General features: G+C 43.7%; 2 protein-coding genes across 13 annotated transcripts in view; one reads left to right on the plus strand and one right to left on the minus strand.

Annotated features, from left to right (window-relative positions):
• Position 1: 1 nt before the first annotated feature.
• Positions 2 to 5,098, minus strand: LOC142969177 (potassium channel subfamily K member 5-like). The gene is made up of 5 exons (XM_076108880.1): positions 2,680 to 5,098; positions 2,037 to 2,148; positions 1,250 to 1,416; positions 965 to 1,133; positions 2 to 856 (listed from the first exon to the last, which is right to left on the minus strand). Exons 1-5 carry the CDS (start codon positions 2,863 to 2,865, stop codon positions 159 to 161), a joined length of 1,332 nt encoding a protein of 443 aa, XP_075964995.1. The 5' UTR covers positions 2,866 to 5,098; the 3' UTR covers positions 2 to 158.
• LOC142969175 (uncharacterized) overlaps positions 4,628 to 24,482 on the plus strand; it is a 31,578-nt gene continuing 11,723 nt past the window's right edge. For 6 of the 12 annotated variants that reach the window (XM_076108866.1, XM_076108877.1, XM_076108878.1 and 3 more), the window contains exons 1-18: positions 14,307 to 14,334; positions 15,224 to 16,455; positions 17,283 to 17,558; positions 17,671 to 17,775; positions 17,906 to 18,024; positions 18,356 to 18,574; positions 18,793 to 18,880; positions 19,247 to 19,399; positions 19,708 to 19,805; positions 20,181 to 20,353; positions 20,445 to 20,561; positions 21,239 to 21,496; positions 21,709 to 21,840; positions 21,950 to 22,813; positions 23,213 to 23,443; positions 23,541 to 23,765; positions 23,903 to 24,127; positions 24,248 to 24,475. In XM_076108866.1, coding sequence (XP_075964981.1) covers positions 14,322 to 14,334; positions 15,224 to 16,455; positions 17,283 to 17,558; positions 17,671 to 17,775; positions 17,906 to 18,024; positions 18,356 to 18,574; positions 18,793 to 18,880; positions 19,247 to 19,399; positions 19,708 to 19,805; positions 20,181 to 20,353; positions 20,445 to 20,561; positions 21,239 to 21,496; positions 21,709 to 21,840; positions 21,950 to 22,813; positions 23,213 to 23,443; positions 23,541 to 23,765; positions 23,903 to 24,127; positions 24,248 to 24,475 — 4,756 coding nt within the window. In that variant the 5' untranslated portion in view covers positions 14,307 to 14,321. Of the gene's footprint in view, positions 5,172 to 5,843; positions 6,000 to 6,023; positions 6,117 to 9,403; positions 9,420 to 14,246; positions 14,335 to 15,223; positions 16,456 to 17,282; positions 17,559 to 17,670; positions 17,776 to 17,905; positions 18,025 to 18,355; positions 18,575 to 18,792; positions 18,881 to 19,246; positions 19,400 to 19,707; positions 19,806 to 20,180; positions 20,354 to 20,444; positions 20,562 to 21,238; positions 21,497 to 21,708; positions 21,841 to 21,949; positions 22,814 to 23,212; positions 23,444 to 23,540; positions 23,766 to 23,902; positions 24,128 to 24,247; positions 24,476 to 24,482 lie in introns of those variants that run through there. The other 6 variants (XM_076108870.1, XM_076108872.1, XM_076108871.1 and 3 more) reach the window with 6 other exon arrangements.

Genomic DNA, 24,482 nt, shown 5'->3' on the forward strand with positions numbered 1-24,482 from the left:
AAACTGTTGAATATTTATTTAGTATAATTTTCACAAAATGTTTGTTTTCAACACACATAACAGTATCCATAATATTTTCATATAAAACTATTTCACACAACACCGGTGACTATTTCCACAATTTGGTAAAGGTATTGGAAGTTTTAGAAAAGGATATTTTATCCCTTTTCATCTTTAACCATTAACAAATTGTTCTCTGCTACCTTGGATATCGTAAACCTAGACCCTCCACCACCAGGATCCTGTACACTTTCCTCTTCCGTGGCATCGTTTACTTTTGATACAGTGAAAAAGATACCATGACTTTCTGAATCAAGTAAACTGTCCTCGTTCTCCGCATCATTCGTCCTTGCACATTCTGCCGATTCCGGGTCTTCGTTGCTTTCTTGTATTATAGGATGGAACTCACGTTCGCCTTCGTCCACGACAGGCTCTGCATTTACGAACACTTCACTGATGCTGATCATGCGTCTGTGCCGAGGCGAGTGATCCAGGGTCTGGATGTTGGTGGTCAGGATGTCACTGCAGCTCTTAGAGCGGTTTATGTTGGCTGCAGGCTTTCTTGTGTTTGCTCCAATCTCCTTGATGACAGTGCTGTAGTCTTCCCCCTCCTCTGATAGGAAGTTGAAGATGTCGATAACGGAAGGCCTGATGTCTGGCTTGTGCTTCTCTACAGGCTCAGGTTCCTCGTAGAGGCGTCTGTGCCTGTGTCTTCTTTTCTTTAGCACCTTGTGAGCTTTCACAACCATGTGGACGTTCCAGCTGAAGAACAGAGAAAGCCAGGCCAGGCCCATGTAGATCCACAACTCTGCAAACACCCTGTACAGTCTGGGGTAAACCGTGTTTGGATTTACACCTGAAACGAGAGTCGATGCACCTGGGTGACTTTTATAACAAAGAACTTAACGCAACGGACTCACAAATAACCTCAGAGGATACACGAACTCTCTGAAATAAAACCTACCTGCCACATAATCTCCAAAACCAACTGTTGTGAGCGTCATGAAAGAGAAGTAAAGGCCATCCAGGTAGCTCCATCCTTCCATAGACATGAAAACAAATGGAGGGATCACCAGGTGCACCAACAGCCCCCATAACAGGAACAGGGCTGTACAGGTTAACTGGACCTTTTTCTGACAGGACGGAGAAAGGAAACACAACAACGATATGTTAAAATAACTTGATGGGAGCTGCCTTTCAATACAGTATTCAGACAAATACTAATTCCAGCTTTCAGTCAGATTCTTACCACTGAAACGCCTTTACGGATCAGAACCTGGGACAGACGCTTGGCACGGTCTCCAAAGAACGAGCCCAAGGTGCTTATCCACACCAGACACAGGGGGATCCCACACAGACCATACAGGATGCAGAACACACGACCGCCTTTAGTCTTGGGAGCAACATTACCATAACCTGTAGATTACAAGAGGAAATATTAAGGCTCAACTCTGAGAGATATAAGTCATATTTTGTAAAGGTTCATACAAAGTAAGTTTTGACTTTATTAATTGTTAGTAAGTAATGTGTCAACCCTTTATGGGTGTGAAATAAAGTAATATGGATAGCATTTTGGTTGCCAGGTTGAAAAAAATCTGGCTATTAGATATCATCCTCTAGTATTAGATGCTTTGTCCTTTTAGCTTGCGTAGTTATTCATTTTGCAGGAAGATCTATTTGTTTGATCACTTGCAAATAATTAATTTACAAAGCCATACATTTACAATGGCTTCTCTCTCTGTTCTTTAAAACAACAAACACTGTAAGCCAGATTTTAGTAATTCATTAATCACGGCCGTGAGTTTCAAGATGATTTCAAGACAAAAACAAAAGTTTTGTTTTTGTTCTTCATGATCAACTTATAAAGCATTCACAAATTATTCATCTTATTGAGTATTGAGCTTTTTCCTGCATTTTCGTCTTTGCTTAATCCATTTATGAAATGGCAACAATAGTAATCTCTCACAGATAAACAAAGGTAAGTAAACAAATAACTTGTGAATTAAATGTCAAAATATTGTAGATGCCATACAAACCTATGGTGGTGACAATGGTGCTGGCAAAGATGACAGAGTTGGCCCAGTCCCACGAGTTACGGTGTTTGTCTCCGGTGATGGTCACACCTCGGCCGACAGCATCTGACACTATCTGGGAGAGCAAACGACGCCGATTACAAAGCTATCGAAAACGTTTATTGTGGCTTATTCAAAAATGATCAGCACAACTTATCCAGCCATTGTACTACGCGGACACACCTTTCGCAGACATGCAAATATTTGCGGCGTAATTGGAGACATGCTCGTTCACGCTGACCACCACCATGCCCCCAAGTTTAACTCACGACGGCTCGCAACTATTTATGCGATGTAACGAACACGAACACTGAACACTGAAAGCATTTGAGTCTTTTTTAAAGCATTTGAGTTGTTTTATTGTTGGATAATTCGCTTCGACCATAATGTGGTTCTCAATCAGGAAAAACAGGTTCTGTGTTGTCCTGACATGTAAAGGCAACGAGCTTCCCTTTCACCCTTTCAATAACTTATGAGAGTTATTGGGAGCTCTTTGTTGGTCAATCACCGCAAAGTTACTCACAGAAAGTTGATGTAAGGATAAATGGACATGTTTATTGACAGCCGTGGGATTTTTTTTTGTCTGTAATCAAAAATAGATTCCTACCTCCAAAATCTCACCCAGACCTTCCTCTGTTAAGCAGGCATGTTTCTTCAAAATCCTTTGCTTTTGTAGGATGTAGTCGTCTCTGGATGATTTCCAGTAGGGCTCTTCGAGAATTTGGAATATTGCGGCTCCGATCGATAGGTAGAAAATAATACATGAAGTTAAAAAAGGACCTTTATCCGCCATATTAAAGTCATAACTTCAGTCTATCCGTCGCCGAGCAGCTTTTATTCCCACAGAGGGCTGTAGTTATCCTCCCTGTGCTGCTCTCTTCCTGGTAAAACACAATGGGGTAGACACGCTGCGCTCTATGGGGACTGATACAAACTCAGCTCCATTGTTCAGATAGAACATTTAAATATAGGCGCTGTGTTATAAATAACAATAACAATACCCTAGATGATAAAAACCCGTGGAGACATACGAAAACATTTATAAAGTCACAAAACTATAAAAACAGCCTCTGTGGTTTCAAAACGGTCGTGCAGATGACATTAAATTGTCTCTGTGGGTGCAAAATTGACATATGAGCATGTCTATGAACACATATAGTACATATCCATTGATCTCTGTTCTTTCTTTTATTATCGCAGAATACCTGCATGAAACAATTATAGAGACATGCGCCAGGGGGCAAAATGTTTTCAGTAGCCACACACTTGTGCCGAGCTATGCATGTACCAGAATGAACTGCATGGCGTGTGGTGACAGTTGCTCTTATCTTCATCCAGAAGGTTGGAGTAAAGTGTGTGAAGTTAAGCGCACTGGGTGGATCAGGGCTGCTCAGCACGATAATGGATGAGAGGTGTTTTCCTCAGTGTGAGAATGATAATGCTTGTGAAAGTTGAATGGAAGTATACTGTATTGGTACTGCTATCTATCCATCCATCCATCCATCCATCCATCCATCCAGCCATCCTACCCGAACGAAAGAAAGAAAGACACTATTGAATTGCCTGTGGGAAGTGTAGGAGGTTGGCCTATCCTCCAACGTTATGCAGGTGCCCTACTAATGCGATGGAATACACCTTTAAGTACAGATATATTTGGATAACTTACTTGGGCAGTGCCAACACTGGCCACTGGATTTTAGGTAACACAGATGTTGACAGATGTTTCGGCTGTAGCAGCTGCTTTGTAAGTGTGCTTCGCCTTTTGGGAATTCACACTGCAATAGCTATGAGTAGTGTGTTGACCTCGCACACTTGATGACTTTATACTTGAGGGGACACACAGGTGGAAAGCTATGGTAAGGCCACCATGCATTTACAATGCATTTTTAAATGATCCCTTCTACACATGTTTTAAAACATGTAAAAAAACACTCCTCTTGGAATAATAAGTTGGGTCTGATATACGCTATCCCCCCAAAAATGACCTTGTTAAAGATATTTAAATTACTCTTCTACTCTATTCTTTCTCCTGCACTTTTCCCCTCCCTCGAAAGGAGTGGAACATTATCTTTTTATCACTTTATTTTAGGGGGGCACAAAAATAGTGCCTTTGTACTAGTTACTATGCAATCTAACATGGAAGTAATGATTAGTCACCTTTTACTTACACTACAACCAGGAACATGAAGGAACCAATCAATACCACATAAATTGTTAATCCTTGGTTCATATGTATTCAAGAGCTACTTGTTACAGTAACTATTTCTAGTAATTAGCATATGTTTTGTTGCTTGGCGACTGTAAATATGTCTACTCTGTTGCAAAGTGTGTCCTAAAAATAAATAATAACAGTAGTCTCTACCTGCAACTCCACCTCCATACATGCACACACACAACAGCGCCCCCGTGTGGATACACCACTAACAGTTTAGTTCCAGATAAAGGGGAAGTGACTGTGACTTTGCTGATATCACACTGCTTGTGACCGCGGTCACTGTAGAACTGGCACAAAGTAGGCAGTTGTTGAACAAACGCTTAATCGCTGACCAAACATTCCTCTGATGCCCAGAAACTGATACTGAAACTAATCAGCCAAAAATATACAGCAGAAGAGCTGCACCTGTTTCGCACTGAGGTGACATTTCGATAAGGAATTTTGTGCCAAAATGAACACTATTCTCTTCCCTCTTAAGTGCATACCCATCTGTGTTGAGGCAGTCTAGTTACTTTGTGGATTCAGATTATTAATACTAAATATTATGAACTAACTAATGATGATGTATAGATTAAGCTACCCAGCAGTATAAAACGTAGTTAGAATCTGCTCAACCTTTACCAGCTGCAACATTATAAACATGCATCAGTGATTATGACCCAATTTGGCTATTGTGCATAATGAGTACTGTTTTTTGAAGTAAGGCTCCCACCTCTGATCTCCACCCATCACTACTAAGTGCTTCGTCATTGTAGCTGCGACACCGCCTCTCTGTGGAGACCTGGCCCGGTGAGCTTCTAACTTGTTCTGTAGGGAAACACCGGAATTATGGCAACAAACTAAAGGTGGAGGAAACTCAACAGAAGAGACATCCGTCCGCTCAGGTATGACTCGCCTACTCAGACGCTGTTGTTGTGTTTACATTTGCACACCTTTTTCTGCGAGTTTTTCTTTTCCATTTCCCGTCTGCGCGCGGCGGGCGGCAGTTCGTTTAGAGTTCATTGCTCCGTATTTAGAGGGATTATGTCCAGCACGACGAGGTCAGAAATGTCTGTGCTGTTAGCCTATCCGTAAATAAGAAACAGGACTCCTAGCCTACTTGTAGTCTGTCGAGTGTATGCCGGCAATTATCAGACATGTCTGCCAAAGGTTTGTTGTGAGGTTGCCCTCACGAGCCCAGAGACTTAGGGACAGATACTTTATAAAGCATACCTAGCTTGATTATCACAAACAAGACAACACAAGCTAAACAGGTAGGTTATCCTCGAGGAAGTAGGTGCATCGTATTGGTATGTTTATTATGCTGATAACAGATGTAGAAATCTAGAGGAAAACCAGTGTTAACAGAAGTATTTTATACTTGAACAACTGATTTGGGTCAACTGTAACCTGGCTGCATACACTGGTTCTGGATGCTAGCATTAGGCTATATGCTATACTTTCAAATAGCTATTCATGTTGTGATTCAGGCCCATCAGCTATGTGATACTTACTGAGTTGTTATGTGCAGTATTCACCACGTACGTTCAGCAGTGGACTGTACATCTCCTTGACTATATGTGCTGCCATCTTTCTGATTCATTTGTGTAAACTTTCTATTATATGTCACATACTTAAAATAAGTGTAATACTGAATTGACGCACTCTTTTTCCCTCTCTCTCTGACCTGGTCTGGGATTGTCCTGCCATCTACAATGACCTTCTACATTGATGTGAGTACCAATCACTGACTTAAGTTGTATGAAAAAAGTATTGAAGCGTAACAAAGACATCTGAGCTGGTGTCTCGCTCATCAATGTTGCTCATTTGGAGGGTATTGCACTGACAGAGTAACAATTATTTTACCTTAATATATATGTATATGAACAAATCCCACCTAAATGTACCACAATATGATTTAAAGGTAATGCAGAGTATAATTATAATCAAGCAATCCTGCTCTCAGCTGCGGAGAAGCATTTCATTTATATTTATGCAACGATTCAATTAAGTCATCAGTCCTTATAGAGACTATTACATATGAATTATTCATGATTTCTATTTGACATGCACAGCCCCTCTGGGATCTGAGTGAAGACTATCTTCTACGTGTTAAAATGCGTCTCTACCTCCATTCTTTCTTTATTTGTGTGGAAAAAGGTTGCACTTTATTTTCTGAAAGAGAAATGTGCGACATCTTGTTCAACGTTCAGCGTCAAACAGATCTGAAGAATAGATTGCGAAGAGCTTTAGTTACTGAAATAACCGCACACTGCTGTTGGTAACCTGCTGGTGCCCACACCAAACTAGTTTTGGGAGGGGTAGTGTGAACGTGTCACATCGAGTCTACTGGACACAAACACATCTTTATCTCTCATGAACACATGCTCCCAGCATGCCTTACCCCTCTGTGCTGACGTAGAGGAGTATTGGCGGGGATTCCCTCTCCCTCGCAACAAATAGTTAACGTTGAAATAGTTATTTGATATTTCACCATGTGAGTGTTTTTATTATGTAACTTAAAGTACACATATTTAAAGCAATATTGCACTGTATATAGTGTAGAGGAGATATAGTATTTATTACTACAGTGCAATGTTTAATATGTGGAGATGTTCTTTTGGAAATTAACATTTGGCCAGTTTTTACTGCAAACCTGTCAGACTGAGTCAAATCAGCCACATGCTTTTATGGAGAGTTCATTCATTTGCATCTCCACTGGGTGGCAATGTAAACTAAGAAAGCGCAGCCATGTACAGTAGCATCAGATGATCACAAACCCAATTCAGCATGTACTTAGGTGGCCTAGAATGTCCGCCACAATCTGTTCAACGTACCGTGAGCTCCAGGGCTCGGTGCTGCTTCTTTTAAAGATATCTCAGATGACATCCAAGTGCATGCATAATATAAGCATTTCATTTCTAATCTGGCTCATTGCTTAGCATTGTCTCTGGATGCAAATGTTTATGGCAGTTTTACTAGCTGCTAAAGCCCTGACATATTCTCTGTATTAAGTTCTAGCACATGATGCTATGAATCTAAAACATAATGTCCCGACTCTTCCCCTTTGAGGAACCATCCCGCTGTGTAATTAAAATTTTCTAAGATGTGCACGAAGGTGAGAATTCAAACTTGGCCCAAGACAAGAAGGATGTCTGCTGGCAGAAACATGGAACATTCCTGGTTCATGAATTCTTCATAACATAATGGTGCACTATGAATATTGATGCGCTGTTACCATCAATCCCGTTAGTGCTCTCGAGAGCTCGGCTCCCGGGGAACAAATAAAACCCCCCTGCAACCATGCCTCCATCACATGCACTCACAATTCATATGTAAAGCACATTCAAAGCTACGCGAGGTTGTTTTACACACGATACGGGAGGTACGGTGGCGTGTTGCTTGTGTGTGTGTGTGTGTGTGTGTGATGCGTACTCGGATGCAGCATTGGAAGTCAAAGAGAGATGTTTTGGTGGAAGGGGTATGGGACATTATATAATCACTGAGTGATGGAGCCAGAGAGGGATAAAGATTGTTCCAAACAAACATAACCCCCACGCACTCAGCTGGAGTAATGCACTGCACCGTGGCTCCATGTGTTTTGCCCGTGCTTTTGAACAAATGAGAAAGAGCGACCGGGGGAAACAGAAAGTGTGCGTCTGTGTTTTTGGGTGTGTCTACTGTGCGAGCGGGTCGTCTCTGAGTCTGTGGTTGCAGTCTGTCACTGTCTCAAGGGACTGTGGGTCTGTAAGTGCTGCTCCTCGTCTCCTCCCCTCTCAGTCCTGTCTCTCCTCCCTCTCCTGGGTCCAGCTCAACACCTGCTCCCTGCAGTATAGGCACAGGGCAGGGCAGGGGGGTTCCTAAGCAACTGAAGGCTACGCGAGTAGTTCATGCACTCCTTGTTCCTCTCCCTCGCTCTTCCTCTATTATCTGACTTGATCGTGCCAGTTTTTGTGCTGTTTATGTGTTATCACTGTGTTCAGTGATCAAAGTATGAAGAACACGATAACCGACTGTTACTGTGCAAGAGAGAAATCTTCTGTTTCTGTGGTTTAGTGTCTCCCTTGCGTCTTAATACCTTTTTTACCTTAATACCTATTTTTGGACTTTATGACACGATGTACTGAATCATCTCTGTACTAGTAAGACTTTTTCCTTCAAATAAATTGCCCAGAAAACACATGTGACGCTGCTGTGCATGCCACACGAACTTGCCTCTGTGAGACAACGGTGATGGTGACTTACCCCGTTTAGCTGTGAGAATAATGAACCCCTTTACCCCCCCCCCCCTTCTGCATATGAGCCGTATGGCCCTAATGGGGTCAAGCAGATGGGTGGGGACCATGCCCGGGTCCATAAAGACTGCTGGTGTGTATGTGAGCGGGTGTGTGTGTGTGTGTGTTGCTGGTTTGTTTTTGGATTCGTAGATAAGATGATTGAGGGGGGGGGGGATCGGTTGGACATATTTTCAGTTCCTAATAAATTTGTAACTGCTTATTTTAATATCTCACCAACTGGCTCAGGGTTGTAGTCCTGACACCCTCGTGCCGTTCAGACGAACGCACCACGTTGGTGCCTGAAAAGAGGGCAGGACTCTGAGGACTCTGCTTCTGGACATTGCACTGTGTTAATGATTGCACTCTTTGGCCCGCCCTACTCCATGTCTGTTTGGGACGAGGCATAATGTGCTGTACCGACATAGCGATGAGTTGTGAATGTACTTGACAATGTAAAACCCCCTTTTTTTTTAAATTCTAAAAGTACTGACACAAATATAAATCTGTCCATTATCTGTAGATTTGAACGCTTGTGGATGACTGTAGTTTTTTTTATTTAAAGGTTAGATTGCTGCAGCATCTTAACATATATATATAAACAAAGCCTTGTGTTTAGTGCAGATCTCCTCAGCATCATAATGAAAGTTGCTGCCCATCTCCTCCACCCCGACATGCGGTTGTGAGGCGTGCTGGTCGGCGCTCAGTTGGTCAACTGGAGTCCTCTGAGGGAGACTCCACCCCTTTACGAGCATCGGACACCTTCAGCACAACAAAGCATGTGTCGCTCCGCTACATTGTTTCTGCTCTGAACGCGCCGGAATACAGGATTTTGTCTGATTTTGAGCTGTTTGCTTCCACATTGATGCTAATCCCGCAGTAGGTAAGCCTCACATGAAGATGTGTGTTCCTCGGGCGTCGGGGATGAGTTGGTGTTTATTTGTGTTGTTGCACTATTCGGCGCCATTTTCATGCACAGATTGTTTAAATGCCCCGGCACGTTGGCCCGACGCAGCCAACAACTGTTCGTACGGTTTAATTAAATAAATAAAAAAGTTGGAAATTGAAGTGGTATTCTGCTTTAGTGCCAAGCGATACTTACACGATGATTTGTTGAAGCACATACAAATTATATCGCCTATATATCGCACAATTAAGCCCAGTAGTCCCATAAATCACAAGTGATCCGTATCAGCGGAGGCAGCGACGTGTTTTCGTCACGCGAGTTGTTTTTGTTAAAATGAATGAGCATGCACGTTATTAGTCTGATATAAGAGAGCGCACACTTTTTACTATTTAGGAGAACTCACGCTTTCCTAAATTGTCTTTTAATTAAGACGCGGTTATAATATATAATTATAATAAGTAATGCAATGGCTAATACAACGTGGTAACTGATGATACATTATTACTAAATGGAGGGAAAACGAATATATTTTCTTTTATCATCTGTGACTCATCTTTACAAGTATAGAGGTTGATAATATTCAATGATGATATAGTATTAAAGTATATGATGTATGGGGATATAGTATTAAAGTATATGATGTATGGGGTGAAACAAATCCTAAATAGATTTTTTTAAATGACTAAAGGTGACTTGATTGTCATATTTTATCCCCCAACTCGTTCTTATGTGAAGTAGTTATTGTTCCACATGATGCACTTCATGTCGGGGTGTTCTTGCTCTCTGTTAAGTGTGTTACAGCTATTTCCATGCATGTATCTGCACAAATGTTGTTGTTTTTTTATGCTGTTTCAGAGATGAGAGGCATTGCTTTTTGGATTTAATTTTCCGCTTGACAAGACAGGCTTTTACCCCAAGAGGGATGCACGGGTTAAAAATATCCATGTTTTGCTGGAGGGCGGCATATGTGAATGTGTGTCTGTTCCTTTGCCACAACGCACTTAAGATAAACTCATCCAATAAGTCTCATCTCCATCGATGATACTGCTGGATTTATATATAGATATAGTCAGATAATCTTTTATGAAGCGCTGCAGATATGACGTAGGGAGGATGAGGGCGAGACGGAGACGTTAATGCATCAGGACTGGCAAGTGCAACAGAAGTTAGGTCATTTCTAAGGTTAAGAAATGACCCAGATGAGACCCGGCTGCTTTGGGGTCTCCTGTATACTGCTGATTCAGCAGTGTTGTGAACGCAGAGCTGCTGAAGGATGTTTTCGGTTCTGCTGTGTGAGAGTGAGGTCACCGAGGCCCGAGAAGAGCCTGCTGGTGTTAATCCTCTTTTGGGAGTTAAGATGCATTCGTGCCGTTAGACTACTACTTTGTTGTGTGTGCGTTACCCCAGTTTAGTTTACTCGTCCCTTCATAAATGATGGAGTCTCTGGCTTTTCCTAGCTTAAAAAACATCTTTAAAAAAACAAAACAAGTTTTGCATAATTGACACAGATAATCTTTAAATCAAATTATATTTAATTTAAATATAATAAATTGAGTTCACAGTACAGTACGCCTTTATCTTCTAACTAAAGACAAAAGGAGCACCTCTTTCATAATGTGCACTGATGTACATATGTGCTGTTTTTTTTGATAGGTTTTGGCTGAGTTGATGTTGGAGATGGATTCAGAATTGCTTTCAGGTCAACCGCAGTAAATCAATGAAGCTCCTTCACTCGTTCCCCATGTCGGTTCAAGTTACAGCGCCGGGGCTCACAGACCATCTGTGTGTATCGATCAGTCAGATAGGTTTACACAGAGGACCTGACTAAAATACACTTTTGTAGACAAACACCTTTTTGTTGAGTGTATTACACAGTACACACAAAGAGGGGAAAGTGTCACAGATTGTATGGTTACAGCTCTTCATACAAAGCTTCATCACAGTTTTGAGTCACTCTCCATACGCCTCCCCGTAATCTTAAAAGCAGTATTATTTTACATCTTAGGATCGTTTAATAAGAAGTACATAGACTATAATAACGATGTTGCTGGGCAGACTTGTGTGCATGAACTGCACATAGAAACAGTTTAGCCAGTCACGTGTTGGCGTTTATTTTGGCACGTGTGCCTGTGTTTACTTAGAGAGGTTAATACAAGCCACCATGTGGCCAGAGGACTGATATCTTGGCTTTCGGCTCATTTCGGTTGAATTTCAGCCAGGTAGGCGGGGCTCCTCATAAAACCATGAATCAGCACAGCTGATCGCTACTGTGCTTCTGCCAGGCTTCTCTCTTGCTCTCTCTCTATCTTTATCTCACACACAGATGCACGCACACCCAGAGAGGCAGACCCGAGAGACAGACGGAGAGGGAGGGAGACAGATTGATGCTGAGTGAGATAGATACTGTAGGCAGGTAGATGGATGGAGATAATCTCACTTGGTCACTTGGGGAGGATGATTAACTCTAAACTCCTTCTAATTCCTTAAGCCTACTCTCAGTACCCAGGAAACATGCTTTCTTTTTGCCCTAGTGTTCGGTGAATTCGCTCAAAACAAATTACATCTTCTTCTGCCGGCTCCAAGACTTAGCGGTGTTTGCATCTGCGGCCGTGCACACATGTGTGCAAATGCGTGTTGTGTGCAGCACACTGAGCAGAAATAGATAGCTCGTCTGTAAAGGCTAATGAGTCCCTCCATCCTGAGCACATGTAGCTATTTATACACTATACCTCCTCCTCCTCTGCAAGCATTCAGCCCTCTCCTTTCATTTCATCACACGCAAACACAGCAGCAGCGCTGCAACATTACGGGCAAATAATATAAAAGGTTTTGGTATCTAGACAACTCCCTGAAATTGTTTTTTTCCCCAAATAAACTTGAGACTTGGATTCATTTTCAAATAGAGCGAGTTTTGGCGTTAGTAGCAGGCCACTGAGCTAGCACTTTTGCATAATTGTAATGAGAATTATTAATGAAATGGAGCTCACACAGTTTAAGCATGTCAGCTAATTAATTGTCACAAAATGCAAAGTAATTTGATCTCCTAAAATCAAGCCAAACATGACCTTTCCTTAGAGTACAATTCACCGAGTCTTATCTAATTTTGAATGGTCTTCCTGTGGGAACACCCTGGCGTTAGCGCCTGATCCAGCAGCTCTTTGCTGGAGGGTGGCCTACTTCTTCATCTATAATTTAGCTCATTAGAGACACTAATTATATAGGAATGAGGGCGGACTTTCTTTTTTTTTATTGCAGTACAGCAATATATTTCATCTAATTACCTCCAAACCAAAAAAAGAACCGTGCATCATATTATGAGAGATTGATGCTGCTTTTGTTTTTGGGGGTCCTGTGGTGTGGGTCACGGTGCGGGTTAGTCCTGCTCAGCTGGCTGATAGCAGAGATGTTAGACAGGCAACACAAAGTAGAGGAGGCAGCAGACACGAGCTCAGCTGGTCCATTAGAAGCATGTCTGTGTTCTGACAATCACAATTGAGATGACGGAGCATTAAAAGACCCAGAGGAGCCCGGGAGCATTGATGCATACCGGTGTGTGTGTGTGTGGTGACCTAGGGAATAGGCCTATGGGGGGTCTTGTGGGGGGAAGGGTAGGCAGGATTAGTTATAGTGTGCAGCACAGTTATTGGTCACTGGACACAAACAAAGGGAGGGCTGAAGAGGATTTGGTCTGTGTGCGTACCCCCTCCTCCCCTCCTGCTGTCCTGCAGTGCCACTGGGAAGTGTATGCTATAGAGAGGGCCAGGCTGCACCCTTTGGGACGGCGCTGTACATCTAGAAGATTGGCCTGCCTGTCTGCCTGTCTAGCATCCCCCCCCCCCCCCCTCCCCCACTCTATACAAGGCGGACTGGGACTTGAGTTGAACTACATATGGAAGAGACAAACACATCAGTCATCACTTAGACAATGCCTAGTACAGATAGGATGCGAATCAATAATCGAAGACAAACAATGTGATCGACAGTAACTGATATATCGTAGGAGAAGGTGTAGCGGGATTGCGTAATACCTGCAGTGTATTGCAGTAGTTTGTGTGATTTAATCAGCTGGTTAGAAGTTTCTAAGTATACCAGATCTCTCCTCTCGCTTGCCAAACTAGGGAATCAAAGTCATGTTGATTGAACTCCAAGGCTCTTGGACTGTGTGACTGTTCGGGGACCGACGCTAACGATTACTGTCATTAATGGTTTTTCAGCTGATTATATTCTTGATTAATCAATACATTATTTAGTCTATAAAATGTGAGATAATTATGAATAATGTCCCGCCCAGTTTCTTAGTTTTACAGTTTGTCTGACTAACAGCCAAACTCAAAGATGTTCAATCCACAGTCACTGAAACAGGTAATTGAAATACATTTAAAAAAATAGCTTATTTTTTTATATTTCTGCATGAAAAAGGCCAATTAATTATTAAGCAAAATTGTTGCGAATTATTTTCAGTCAATCAACTAATCTTTGCAGCTCTCGTGACTGTGAATCACATCATTACATATCAGCTAATTTAGGCAAATATGCTTGAATTGTCACATATTGACAGCGGTCTTGGTGTCAGCCATAGCTACTGTACCGTCAGACGGTAACATACGGGCTTCGGTCTACAGTATTTCTGAGTCCGATACTGATAAAGCAGTCCGGGCCGTTAGTTTGCAACACTACCCACTTCCTAATTCACCAAGAAATATGAGTTTGAAATCATTTATTGACTGTTTTTACATCATATCGTGATGTAAATGGTCACATCGCCTCGTCCTAGTGCCTCAGATGACCTGTGCAGGACGGGCGTGTGAAGTGAAGAGCCGGGCCTGCTTGCCGAGGACGATCCAGGCGGTGCTATTATGCAGCTCCAGAGCAGAATGCCTCCTTTGTGTCAGTGAGATTTAATGAGTCTGCGATAGGCAGCGTTGTGAAGCTCGCCCTCAGAGCTCCGTGTAGACACAGACACGCTCTTCAACAAGGAGGGCTATTGTGTGCTGAAGTGATGTTTGTTTGTGTGTGTGTGTGTGTGTGTGTGTGTGTGTGTGTGTGTGTGTGCGTGTGTGTGTGTGCGTGTGTGTGTGCGTGTGTGTGTGTTTGAGTTCGGATATAATCTGTGGGCGGCAGTTGGCTTCCTGTTTTATAGAATAAATCTCTTTAATGCCACTAACAATAAGTTATAGCAGCAATCCAAATTACTCATTGTACAATTTGCTCATGATCAGCTGTGAGTGAGAATAATGAAGCATGCATACAGATCACCTTATTTGCAAAATAGAAGATTTTCCTTTTCTTTTGCATCATCGCCATATATTTCATGATTAATCTATTAATTGTTTGACCTATAAAATGTCAGATCGTGACCATCACAGTTTGTCAAACAACAAGATCCTAAAACTAAAAGTTATTCACTTACACAATAATATAAACAGAAACAACTACACATTTAAAAATGAAATGTTTTGCTTGAAAATGAGTCAACTAAAAAATGAATTCACTAATTGTTTCAGCTCTAGTTGTTTATCATAGTCCTCGGACATGAACATTAGTGATTTACTGATGAACAACAGTACACTGTACTTATTGTACCAGTGTAGAACAATCCATGTATTACATTTGCCATTCACAGCAAAGTGTGTTTCCTAGTAAACACGGGCTGATGGACAGTCCACCGCTCCTAATCTTGTTTGTTGTGTTCCAAGTATAGTCCTGCTGTGTCACACACTGTACAGCATCGTGACCTTTTTCTCCATCCCCGACTCTCTTCTGTTCTCCTTCCCAGTGGCTACCATGACAACAGAGGCAAGTGCAGTGAGCGAGGCCGACACCGAGGGTAAGCCGAAGGCCGGCGGCGCCGAGCCCGAACCCGAACCAGAGAACAAGGAGAAGCCAGAGGCGGCAGCGTCCGAACCGCAGGGGGAGCAGTCGAGCAAGAAGGCCCAGGAGCAGACGTCTGAGCCTGGGCCCGCTGACGTCGCCACCTCCCCTGAGGAGGAGCAGCTGAAGTCTCGTACCCGGACCTCTGCTGGCAAAGGCCTGTCTCGCCTCTTCTCCTCCTTCCTCAAACGCCGCTCGCAGTGCTCCGAGGGAGAAGGGTTTGAGGCAGAGAAGGCCACGGAGGAAAAGTCTGACAAAGAGGAAAAAGCTGACACGTCAGAAGAGGAGAAGAAGGAGGATGTGAAAAGTGAAGAGAAGGAGGCTAAAGCAGAGGAGGAACAATCTGAGGTGAAAGAAGTGAAAAAGGAGGAAGAAAAAGAACAGAAGGAGCAAAAGGAGGAGAAAGAGAAACAAGAAGAAAAGGTTGAGAAGAGGGGCAGTAAAAAGAAAAAGAAAGAAGCCAAGAAGAAAGGAGAGAAAAAGGAGGAGGAGAACGTGAAAAACGACGAGGAGAAAAGGAAAGAGGGAAAGAAAGAGGAGCAAAAGGAGGAGGAGAAAGCACAACAGGCTGTAGAAAAGGAGGAGGAAAAAGAAGAACAGAAAGAGACTGCTGAAGTTAAGGAGCAGGAGGCAGAAGCTGGAAAGAAAGGGAGTAAAGAGAAGGTTACGAAGAAAAAAGAAAAGGAGGACAAGGTAAAGAAGAAGGAAGACGAAAAAGCAAAGAGGAAAGCAGAGGAAGACGAAAGGGTGAAGAAGAGAGAAGAAGAAAAAGCGAAGAAGAAAGAGGAAGAAAAGGCAAGAGAGGCCGAAAAAGCAAAGAAGAAAGAAGAAGAGAAGACCAAGAAGAAGGAGGAGGAGAAGACAAAAGACGAGAAGGCTAAAAAGAAAGAGGACAAGGTGAAAGAAGAGGTGCAGAAGAAAGAGAAGGAGGAGGAAAAGACAGAAGAAAAGCCACAGAAGGAAGAGGAAAAAGGGAAGAAAAAAGAGAAGGGGAAGAACAAAGGAAAGAAGGAGGCAAAAGGCCCAAAGGAGGAGCAGGTGAAAGCACCGATTGCAGCTCCAGAGCCTGAGCTTAAAACTGAGCCCGAAGCTGAACAGGCCCCCGATCAGCACTCGATAAGCAGCGCTGAGACACAGGTGAGTGTGACACAAACATTGCACACGACTTAGAGGAGAAGGTTGTTACCACTCTTATGTTAGAGGGGACACGGGCAGAAACAGCTCGTCTGAGGCGACAAAATCCTCCTCCCAATATCTGCAGTGACTTCCTGCTGGTTGGCACCGTGATAACAAGATTACAGGAGGCTGCTGCTCCAAGCCAAAAAGCTAGTCACGCACATTCATTCACCCCCTGCCGTTCTTACACTTGTACTGATTAAACGAAGGAGATGAAGCGCGTTAAAGCAAATAGTGAGCTTCCAAGGTGCAGGTGCCAGGAAGCCTAGCTGTTTCCACCTTTCTACCGTTTTCATGCTAGCCTAAACGGATGCTGGTTGTAGCTTCATACTTAAAGGACGGGTCTGAAGTTGATCTTCTCATCTAACTCTTGGCAAGAAAGAAAATAACTGCATTTGTCAAAATGTCAAAGTTTTCCTTTTAATCACCGGTGTGTACGAATAACGAAAAAACATTATCTCGTGTATACAAATCCCTGCAGCAGATTGGAGTGTAGCGGAGGAACACATGTTTTTTTTTCTTTCTTATGAATATTTGATGATGTGGACAGCTTGCTCAACGAAAGTAACGACGCTGATTTGAGCTGAAAAGCTTGGCCTGAAACTAAAATGTTCCATGCTGGTGTGAAATATACAAGCAGCAGCTACAGCAGATTAGCTGTTTACTAAAGTCTGTAGTCATATTCAGTATAGCCCTATCATAATAAATAATAAAACATGGAGTCCTCCCACATTCTGTTCATCTGTATCTGACACACTTTGCAAATGTCTTGTTTTGACTTTCACCAGCAGGCTCCGGAGGAACAAAAGGAAGAAGCTGCGATAAAAAAGGAGCCCGAAGAAGTGAAGGAGGAGGAGGCAGAGAAAAAGGAGGAAGAAGCAGCAGAACAGGAGAAAGAAGCCAAAGGAGAAGAGAAGAAGGAGGAGGAGGTGAAGGAGGAGAAGCCTGTGAAAGAAAAGAAGACGGAGAAGAAGTCAGAAGAGGCTAAAGGCCCCAAACGTCCGAAAACCATGCAGTGCAAAGTCACCTTACTGGACGACACTCAGTTTGAGTGTGAGCTTGATGTAAGAGACCTCACACGTTACAGCACGTTGTCTTGTGTTTGTGTGTTGGTTATGAAGACTGAAGAGTATCCCTCTCCCTCTGTCTGCATTTCTCTCTCTCTCTCTCATGTAGAAACATGCTAAAGTCCAAGACCTTCTCACAAAGGTGTGCGACCACGTCAACCTGCTGGAGAGAGATTACTTTGGCCTCTCTACCTGCGAAACCCAAGCCAGCAAGGTAGGCCGCTTTTTCCTCTCCTGTAGTTTTAGTCGCTCTGCGAGAGCAAAGCGTCATTTTTTACATGACACTTGAAAATGGCTGTGAGCAGTTGTTCATTTTATCCCCCCCCCCCCCAAAATGTCTGCAGACATGGTTTGAATCCACCAAAGAGATCAGGAAACAGGTCCCAGGTGCTGTGTATGAGTTTGCGTTCAGCGTGAAGTTCTACCCTCCGGATCCAGCACAGCTTACCGAAGACCTCACCAGGTGAATGTCTCCAGTGTTCAAGGAGCAGTTCCTCATTTTGGGAAATCTGCTTATTCTCTTGAGATATAACATGTCATTAAGTGAGCTTTGGAGGTGCTGGTTGGCACATTTTAACACCTTGGACAGAGCCAGGCTAGCCTATTCCATCTGCGTCCAGTGTTTATGCTAAGCTAAGCGCCTGTTGGAATTGGCTTCATATAGAATATATACATAAGAGCGGTTTCCACCGTCTCCTCTAACTCTCAAGCGTGTATGTCACCACAGCAGAATCTTTTATCATGAAAACGTCTCCATAAGTGAGCTTATCTTTCTTCTTTCACATGTTCTTTAGGTACTTTCTGTGCCTTCAGCTGAGGAAGGACATTATGCAAGGCGTCCTTCCCTGTTCCTTTGTCACACTGTCCCTGCTGGGCTCCTACACAGCCCAGTCGGAGCTCGGAGAGTACGACCCAGAGGTCCACGGGACAGATTATGTTAAGGATCTGAGCCTGGCCCCGGGACAGAGCAAAGAGCTGGAGGAAAAGGTGATGGAGCTGCACCGCACGTACAGGTAATCAAAGGGGGGATGGGCATCGATCGTAGCTACAGAGTGATGTTTTGACAACAGTTCTCTTTAAGTTTGAGAAAGCACAATTCAGCAGACCCGAACTGTGAAGGATCGCTGCATCTTCAGCGCTTATATAACTGGATGATTTGACAGGTCCTTAGAATAACGATGACAATAGAACGTCTATTTGAAAAGACCCTTTTCATCTGTGGTTTTTCCAGGTCAATGAATCCAGCCCAGGCAGACATTATGTTTCTGGAAAACGCCAAGAAACTTGCCATGTATGGAGTTGACCTGCACCGAGCCAAGGTAGGTTTTTTGTTTGAGTTTTGTTACCAGTTTAGATTAGTGTTGTGTGGGTAAACTGATGGCGCAGGGTTTTCACGGGAATTCTAATGTTCAAGGATTTACCGACTCCCTCTGTGTCATTTTACCACAGCATGCTTTTATTACATCAGTTGCATCCAGATTTTAATTACAGAATTGATGTCAGCCCCCTTTCAGAAAAAAATAGGAGAGATTAATGTAATTTCAAACTGGGTGACCTCAACTCCCTGTCCTCTGTGGTGTGAGGAAGTCTGCCTCCCAGTGACCGGTCGCTGGAAGTGCAGGGTGATGGCGATGGCGTGCAGTGATGCAATATCATAACCTTTCATCCTGTTTCTACGCATGCAGGATCTTGACGGTGTGGACATCACACTGGGGGTTTGCTCTGGTGGTCTGATGGTCTACAAGGACAAGCTGAGGATCAACCGCTTCCCTTGGCCAAAGGTGCTGAAGATCTCTTACAAACGCAGCAGCTTCTTCATCAAAATCAGGCCGTCAGAGGTAAATCTCAATTCACATTTTCCATTCAGTTTTTTTAAATATATTTGTGTATTTTGTATAGTAAATAGATTGCTCTTCTTTCTACCGCATGAAAACCACCAATATTTGATTCTCGGTTATTCTGTAGCTGTTCTTATAGTAAATATTTCATAAATAAGGTTTCTAATATATACATTTAAGAGATTGTCTTTTAGAATTGACATGATTTACAATACGTTCATTTTATGAAGCTCTGTATGTCATACTGCATGGCAGAATAATGTCAACATACGGTCATTATATTTGACTTTTTGTTTTTTCACTTACAGCAAGAGCAGTACGAAAGCACAATCGGCTTTAAACTGCCAAACTACAAAGCATCGAAGAAGCTGTGGAAAGTTTGCGTTGAACACCATACCTTCTTCAGGTAACAAGTCATCTGAATGACACTTCTCTGCCCAGCAACGGAGGTCATGTTACGGCTCTGCCTGTCCTCTAGATAATTGGTTAACTGGTCTGCAGCTTAAGCCTTATATTGGCTCCCTGGCAGTTTGACCACAGAGGGAAAGCTGGATACCTATAGTCTTGACCTTAGAATTAAACCTCAAAGGTTTTGTCTACTTAACGAGATAAAGGTTGATGTTGTTGCTAACCTTGTTGCATAACAATGAAAACTTTTAGGGATTGCCAAATCCTTTCATTTGAAATGATGTAATGTTTGAACTCCTGTCACGTGGGTCTAGATCTGAGTGTGTTTAATGTTGGCTGGATGAGAACATAACAAACATTTTTTTCCCCGCAGAGTTCCAACAGTGGAGCCCCCCTCATCACGTCGCTTCCTCGTCTTGGGCTCCAAGTTCCGGTACAGCGGGCGTACGCAGGCCCAGACCCGCCAGGCCAGCTCCTTGATTGACCGTCCAGCCCCTCGCTTCACACGCTCTGCGAGCAAGAGGCTGTCCCGTAACCTAGATGGAGGTATGTGCAAGAGTGTGAGCCCCATGTTTGGAATCGTTATATCAAAGCACAGGTTCGATAAGCTACTCTCTGACGTGTTTCGCTCTTGCAGCTGGAGATGAAACTCTCCAGTTCCTGCAACAACTCTCGGCATCAACCAGGAGTGAGGTTGATGATTGGTCGCTGATGCTGTCATCTGACAAACCCCGGTCTTCTCCTGAATTCCCAGGTACCAGGAACTGTGTGGAGCCGCAGCAGCGCTTTCTGACATATTTTGCAGCATTTCTTAAATTCTCGCTTACAGTCGGCTTTATCGCATCATTTCACACGCTCGTCCGTTCTGGCTAATTTGCTTTTATGCCTGTGGTCGTTACGAAAACATTGCCAGTTACCTGCAGCACAGATGTTTAACTTGTCAGAACACTGACCGTACTCTGACCTGTGGGTAATGTCACCCACCTTCTATCACCGGGGTGACTATGGTCACTCTGAAATAAGGCGTTTCCTCACACGCTTAAGTACACACGGGCATTTCCAGTCTTGAAGCTGCTGTTCCTCATTTGTTTTTGGGCAATTTCAGAAGTTGCCGCTCGATGTGCGTTGCACAATGGCTTTCATTTGCTTGCAGCTTGTACCTTTTATGTTCAACATCTTAACTGACCGACTCACTCGTCACTGCTCCAGTGGTTACTTTAAACATTGAAAAGTAACTGCCAGTCGTGTTGTAAAGGATGAGAGGCATCTTTTATTCGGCTTTGTTCTAACCGCAGCTTACTGGACTCACAAATGCTTTGGCATCTGGCTTGGTCAGCAACGTGCTTGAAGCACTATGAAGCATTCACAGTGGCCGTCATTGCTCCAGCAGAAGCGTTACATAACTGCCATCACCTCGTCATCTCTTCACAGCCACAGGGGACTCTGGGCAGACTGTCATTGAGTCCTGGGAGGAAGGGCGGTCTGTTCACGCAGTCACAGTAACCCGGCAGGACAATGAGACCGGGCAGACTGGCTCTCAAACCGTCACCCAAACGGTCAGTCAGCCGTGGCAGGAGCTGCCATCTGATGAGCAACAACAGAGGAGAAAGGAGGACGAGTGGTCTGCACTGCTCCAACGGCATCCTTCTTTTCCCTTTGTTGCACCTTTTGACTTTGTGAAACAGACAGGTATTTGCACTTTCAATGCCTGATAATGGTCATTTGGCAGTTTGCTAAAAGGAATCTTAATCGTTCACTTAAGCTTTGATTTTTAAAGAACACGCATCAACATTTTGTGACCTCCTATCGCGTGGTGCTATTCAGCATTTTGCAGTGTGAGATTTGTGTGCGTTTGCCCGTCCGGTATATAATGTTCAGTATTGTTTCTCTGATGTTGTCAGCGAAGCTCAGCTTGGCAAAAATGAAATCTATGGAGCGCCTATTGCAACCAGCTCGGACACAGCAAGATGATTGGTTCCTTTACTTTGACCGAATCTTCAGCCTCTCCTCGCTCGAGCGTGTTGACAAACCATGTGAGTTTCAGAATTAGAATACTGATGGTACAAACCCTTTAACAGTCTGCAATATGAATCACGTTTTAGTTCCTTTCGTGGTCATTGTTCCCCTTTTTACTCCTACCAGTGTCCCCCCTAGCTCAGCTCCAGCTCCAGCTCCAGCAGGAGGACGAGCATGGCATGCGTGTGGCAGAGCAGAAACTGACCATTGAGAGGCTGCAGGAAACTCTGATCTCTGACGAGCTGGCAGAGATGGATGTTTTGGAAAGGAGGCTGAGAGAAGTTAGGGATTTAGAGGGTAGGCTCCTGGAAATGGATGAGAGGGCAGAGCGACTTCAGGAAGTAATAGAAGACGAATTGGGTAAGGAAGAGGTAGATCAGTTAAGAGAGGAAGAGGGCGATTTTGAGCAGGAGAAACAAGTTGAAGGTATAACAGAAACAGTCTCGAGGAAATCTGTGAGGACAACGGAGACTAAAGAGGAGGGAGTGGATGAATTAGAAGAGCAGATAAAGCAGGTGTTTTTAAAAGGCTTGTTACCTGAAGAAGAAGAAGGGGCCGAGATGAAGCAGGAGAGTGAAAAAGAAGTAACGGACGAGAGTCTGTCCGATGACCGCTTGAGAGGGAAGCTAAAGGAATGGAGAGACGAGGTAGAGGAGGAGTTGAAGTCTGGATCTTCAGATGTCACCAGTACCACTTCTGTAGTAGCACACCAGAAGGTGCAGCGCAGGACTAAGAAAAGAGTTACTATTGTAGACGAGAGAGGGCCGACGCAGGAAGAAATGGAGGGTGTGCAGGTACGGCATGGTGTCGTTTTAGAGGAGAGGCTAGAAAAAGACAGGACGAGGCTTCAGACGCAGATACTGGAGGAGATAACTGAGGGAGAAGGTACAGAGAGGCTTCAGGCTGAGCATCGAGCTCAGCTGGCAGATAAGGATATCTGGTTCATACTGTTGGACCGCCCTCCATACAAAGCTGTTCTCCAACCACCAGGTACAGTATGTGAAAATGCAAACCGCTTTAGACCTCTACTAATCGCTCTAAGACTTACCTTCGCCAATAGATTTGTGTGTACTGTTTTACATACATCATATAAATATCATCCATAGAGTTGAGCCTAAACAGAACATTCCTCTTAAGCCTTCCTCACAGCCAATGAGTTCAACATTAACATACTAACCAACAAGCTTTCCTGAAATTGTACTTGTTAAGAGATGTTTTTGTGATGATTGAGTGGATTTGTGGCTTTTGTAATATCTTTACGTTGGAAATAGTTCTTGCCGGTGAGAATAACCTCACCACACGCTGTCCTGCTTCTTTTACTGTCAGCTTCTTGGCGCTGCATGTTTGCTCCCATGTTCAAAGACTCTGTGTCTTCACTGTCACCTGTAGTTGCTACTGTGGAACGTGCTCAGGTGGATGAAGGCGAGTATCTCACCTCCCAGACTGAGATTACAACATATGAGGAGAGAACAGAGATTGTAGTAGAAGAGAGAACAATGAGAGAAGAAGAAGTGTGGCGTGTACCAGAGATCCCACCACCACAGACCGTCATGGAAAGAGATGATGACTGGTTTGTGTTGCTGGATGTTGTTCCCAGAGAAACGCCTTATGTACCACCAGGTACTGCTCAAACTTTGTCTCTCTTCCTCGCTAATATACAGGAAGTGTGTATTACTGTTAGTGTAAAAAGACTTTCTCCTGCTTTTACTCACGTCAGTTACCTTGAAGGGAGGAGAACAGCTGGGTGCAGAAAGTTGTGTCCCTGTGGCTGGAACTGCAACCGAGGAGGATGTTAGAGAAGTAGTAGCTGAGGAGACAAAGATAGTAGAAGAAGCACCGAGACATCGACAAGAGATGCCACAGCAGCCACTGCCTGACAGGGATGATGACTGGTTTGTGTTGCTGCATGTTGTTCCCAGAGAAACGGCATATGTACCACCAGGTACTGCTCAAATCCCCCGTGTTGCTTTTCAAAACGTTGGCTCTCTTGTGCTTTATTTTCTGCTTGCTCGCTAATATACAGGAAGTGCGTATTGCTGCTTCTGTTAAAAGACGTTCTCTCGACTTTACTCACGTCAGTTACCTTGAAGGGAAGAGACCGGCTGGGTGCAGAAGGTTTTGTCTCTGTGGCTGGAACTGCAACCGAGGAGGACGTTGGAGAAGTAGTAGCTGAGGAGACAAAGTTAAGAGAAGAGGAGCCAAGACATCTACAAGAGATGCCACAGCAGCCACTGCCTGACAGGGATGATGACTGGTTTGTGTTGCTGCATGTTGATCCCAGAGAAACAGCATATGTACCACCAGGTACTGCTCAAATCCCAAATTATCAAAGCAATCATCCTGAGCTTTGTGGATGCTCTTATTCTGAAATCCCCTGTACTGTCAATAGTGTTTGAGGATTTTTATCTCTTTTTTTTGTCTCAGTTGCTGTTGCGGAGCGTGTTGAAGTGTCCCAAGAAGAACTTGTCTCTCTAGTTAGAATAGCAGCCGATGAGGAGGGAGAAAAAAGAGTGGAGAGTATGGCAGCAGACACAGAAATAAAACGAGTGCTGAGTGAAGTTGTAGCACTGCCGCAGGCTGCGAGAGAGATAGAAGATGACTGGTTCGTGCTGCTGGATGTTCCCACTAGAGAACCGTCATATGTGCCACCAGGTATTGT

Source organism: Anarhichas minor, unplaced genomic scaffold, assembly GCF_050575085.1.
Source record: "Anarhichas minor isolate MPS153535 unplaced genomic scaffold, ASM5057508v1 ptg000041l, whole genome shotgun sequence".
NCBI lineage: Eukaryota > Metazoa > Chordata > Actinopteri > Perciformes > Anarhichadidae > Anarhichas > Anarhichas minor.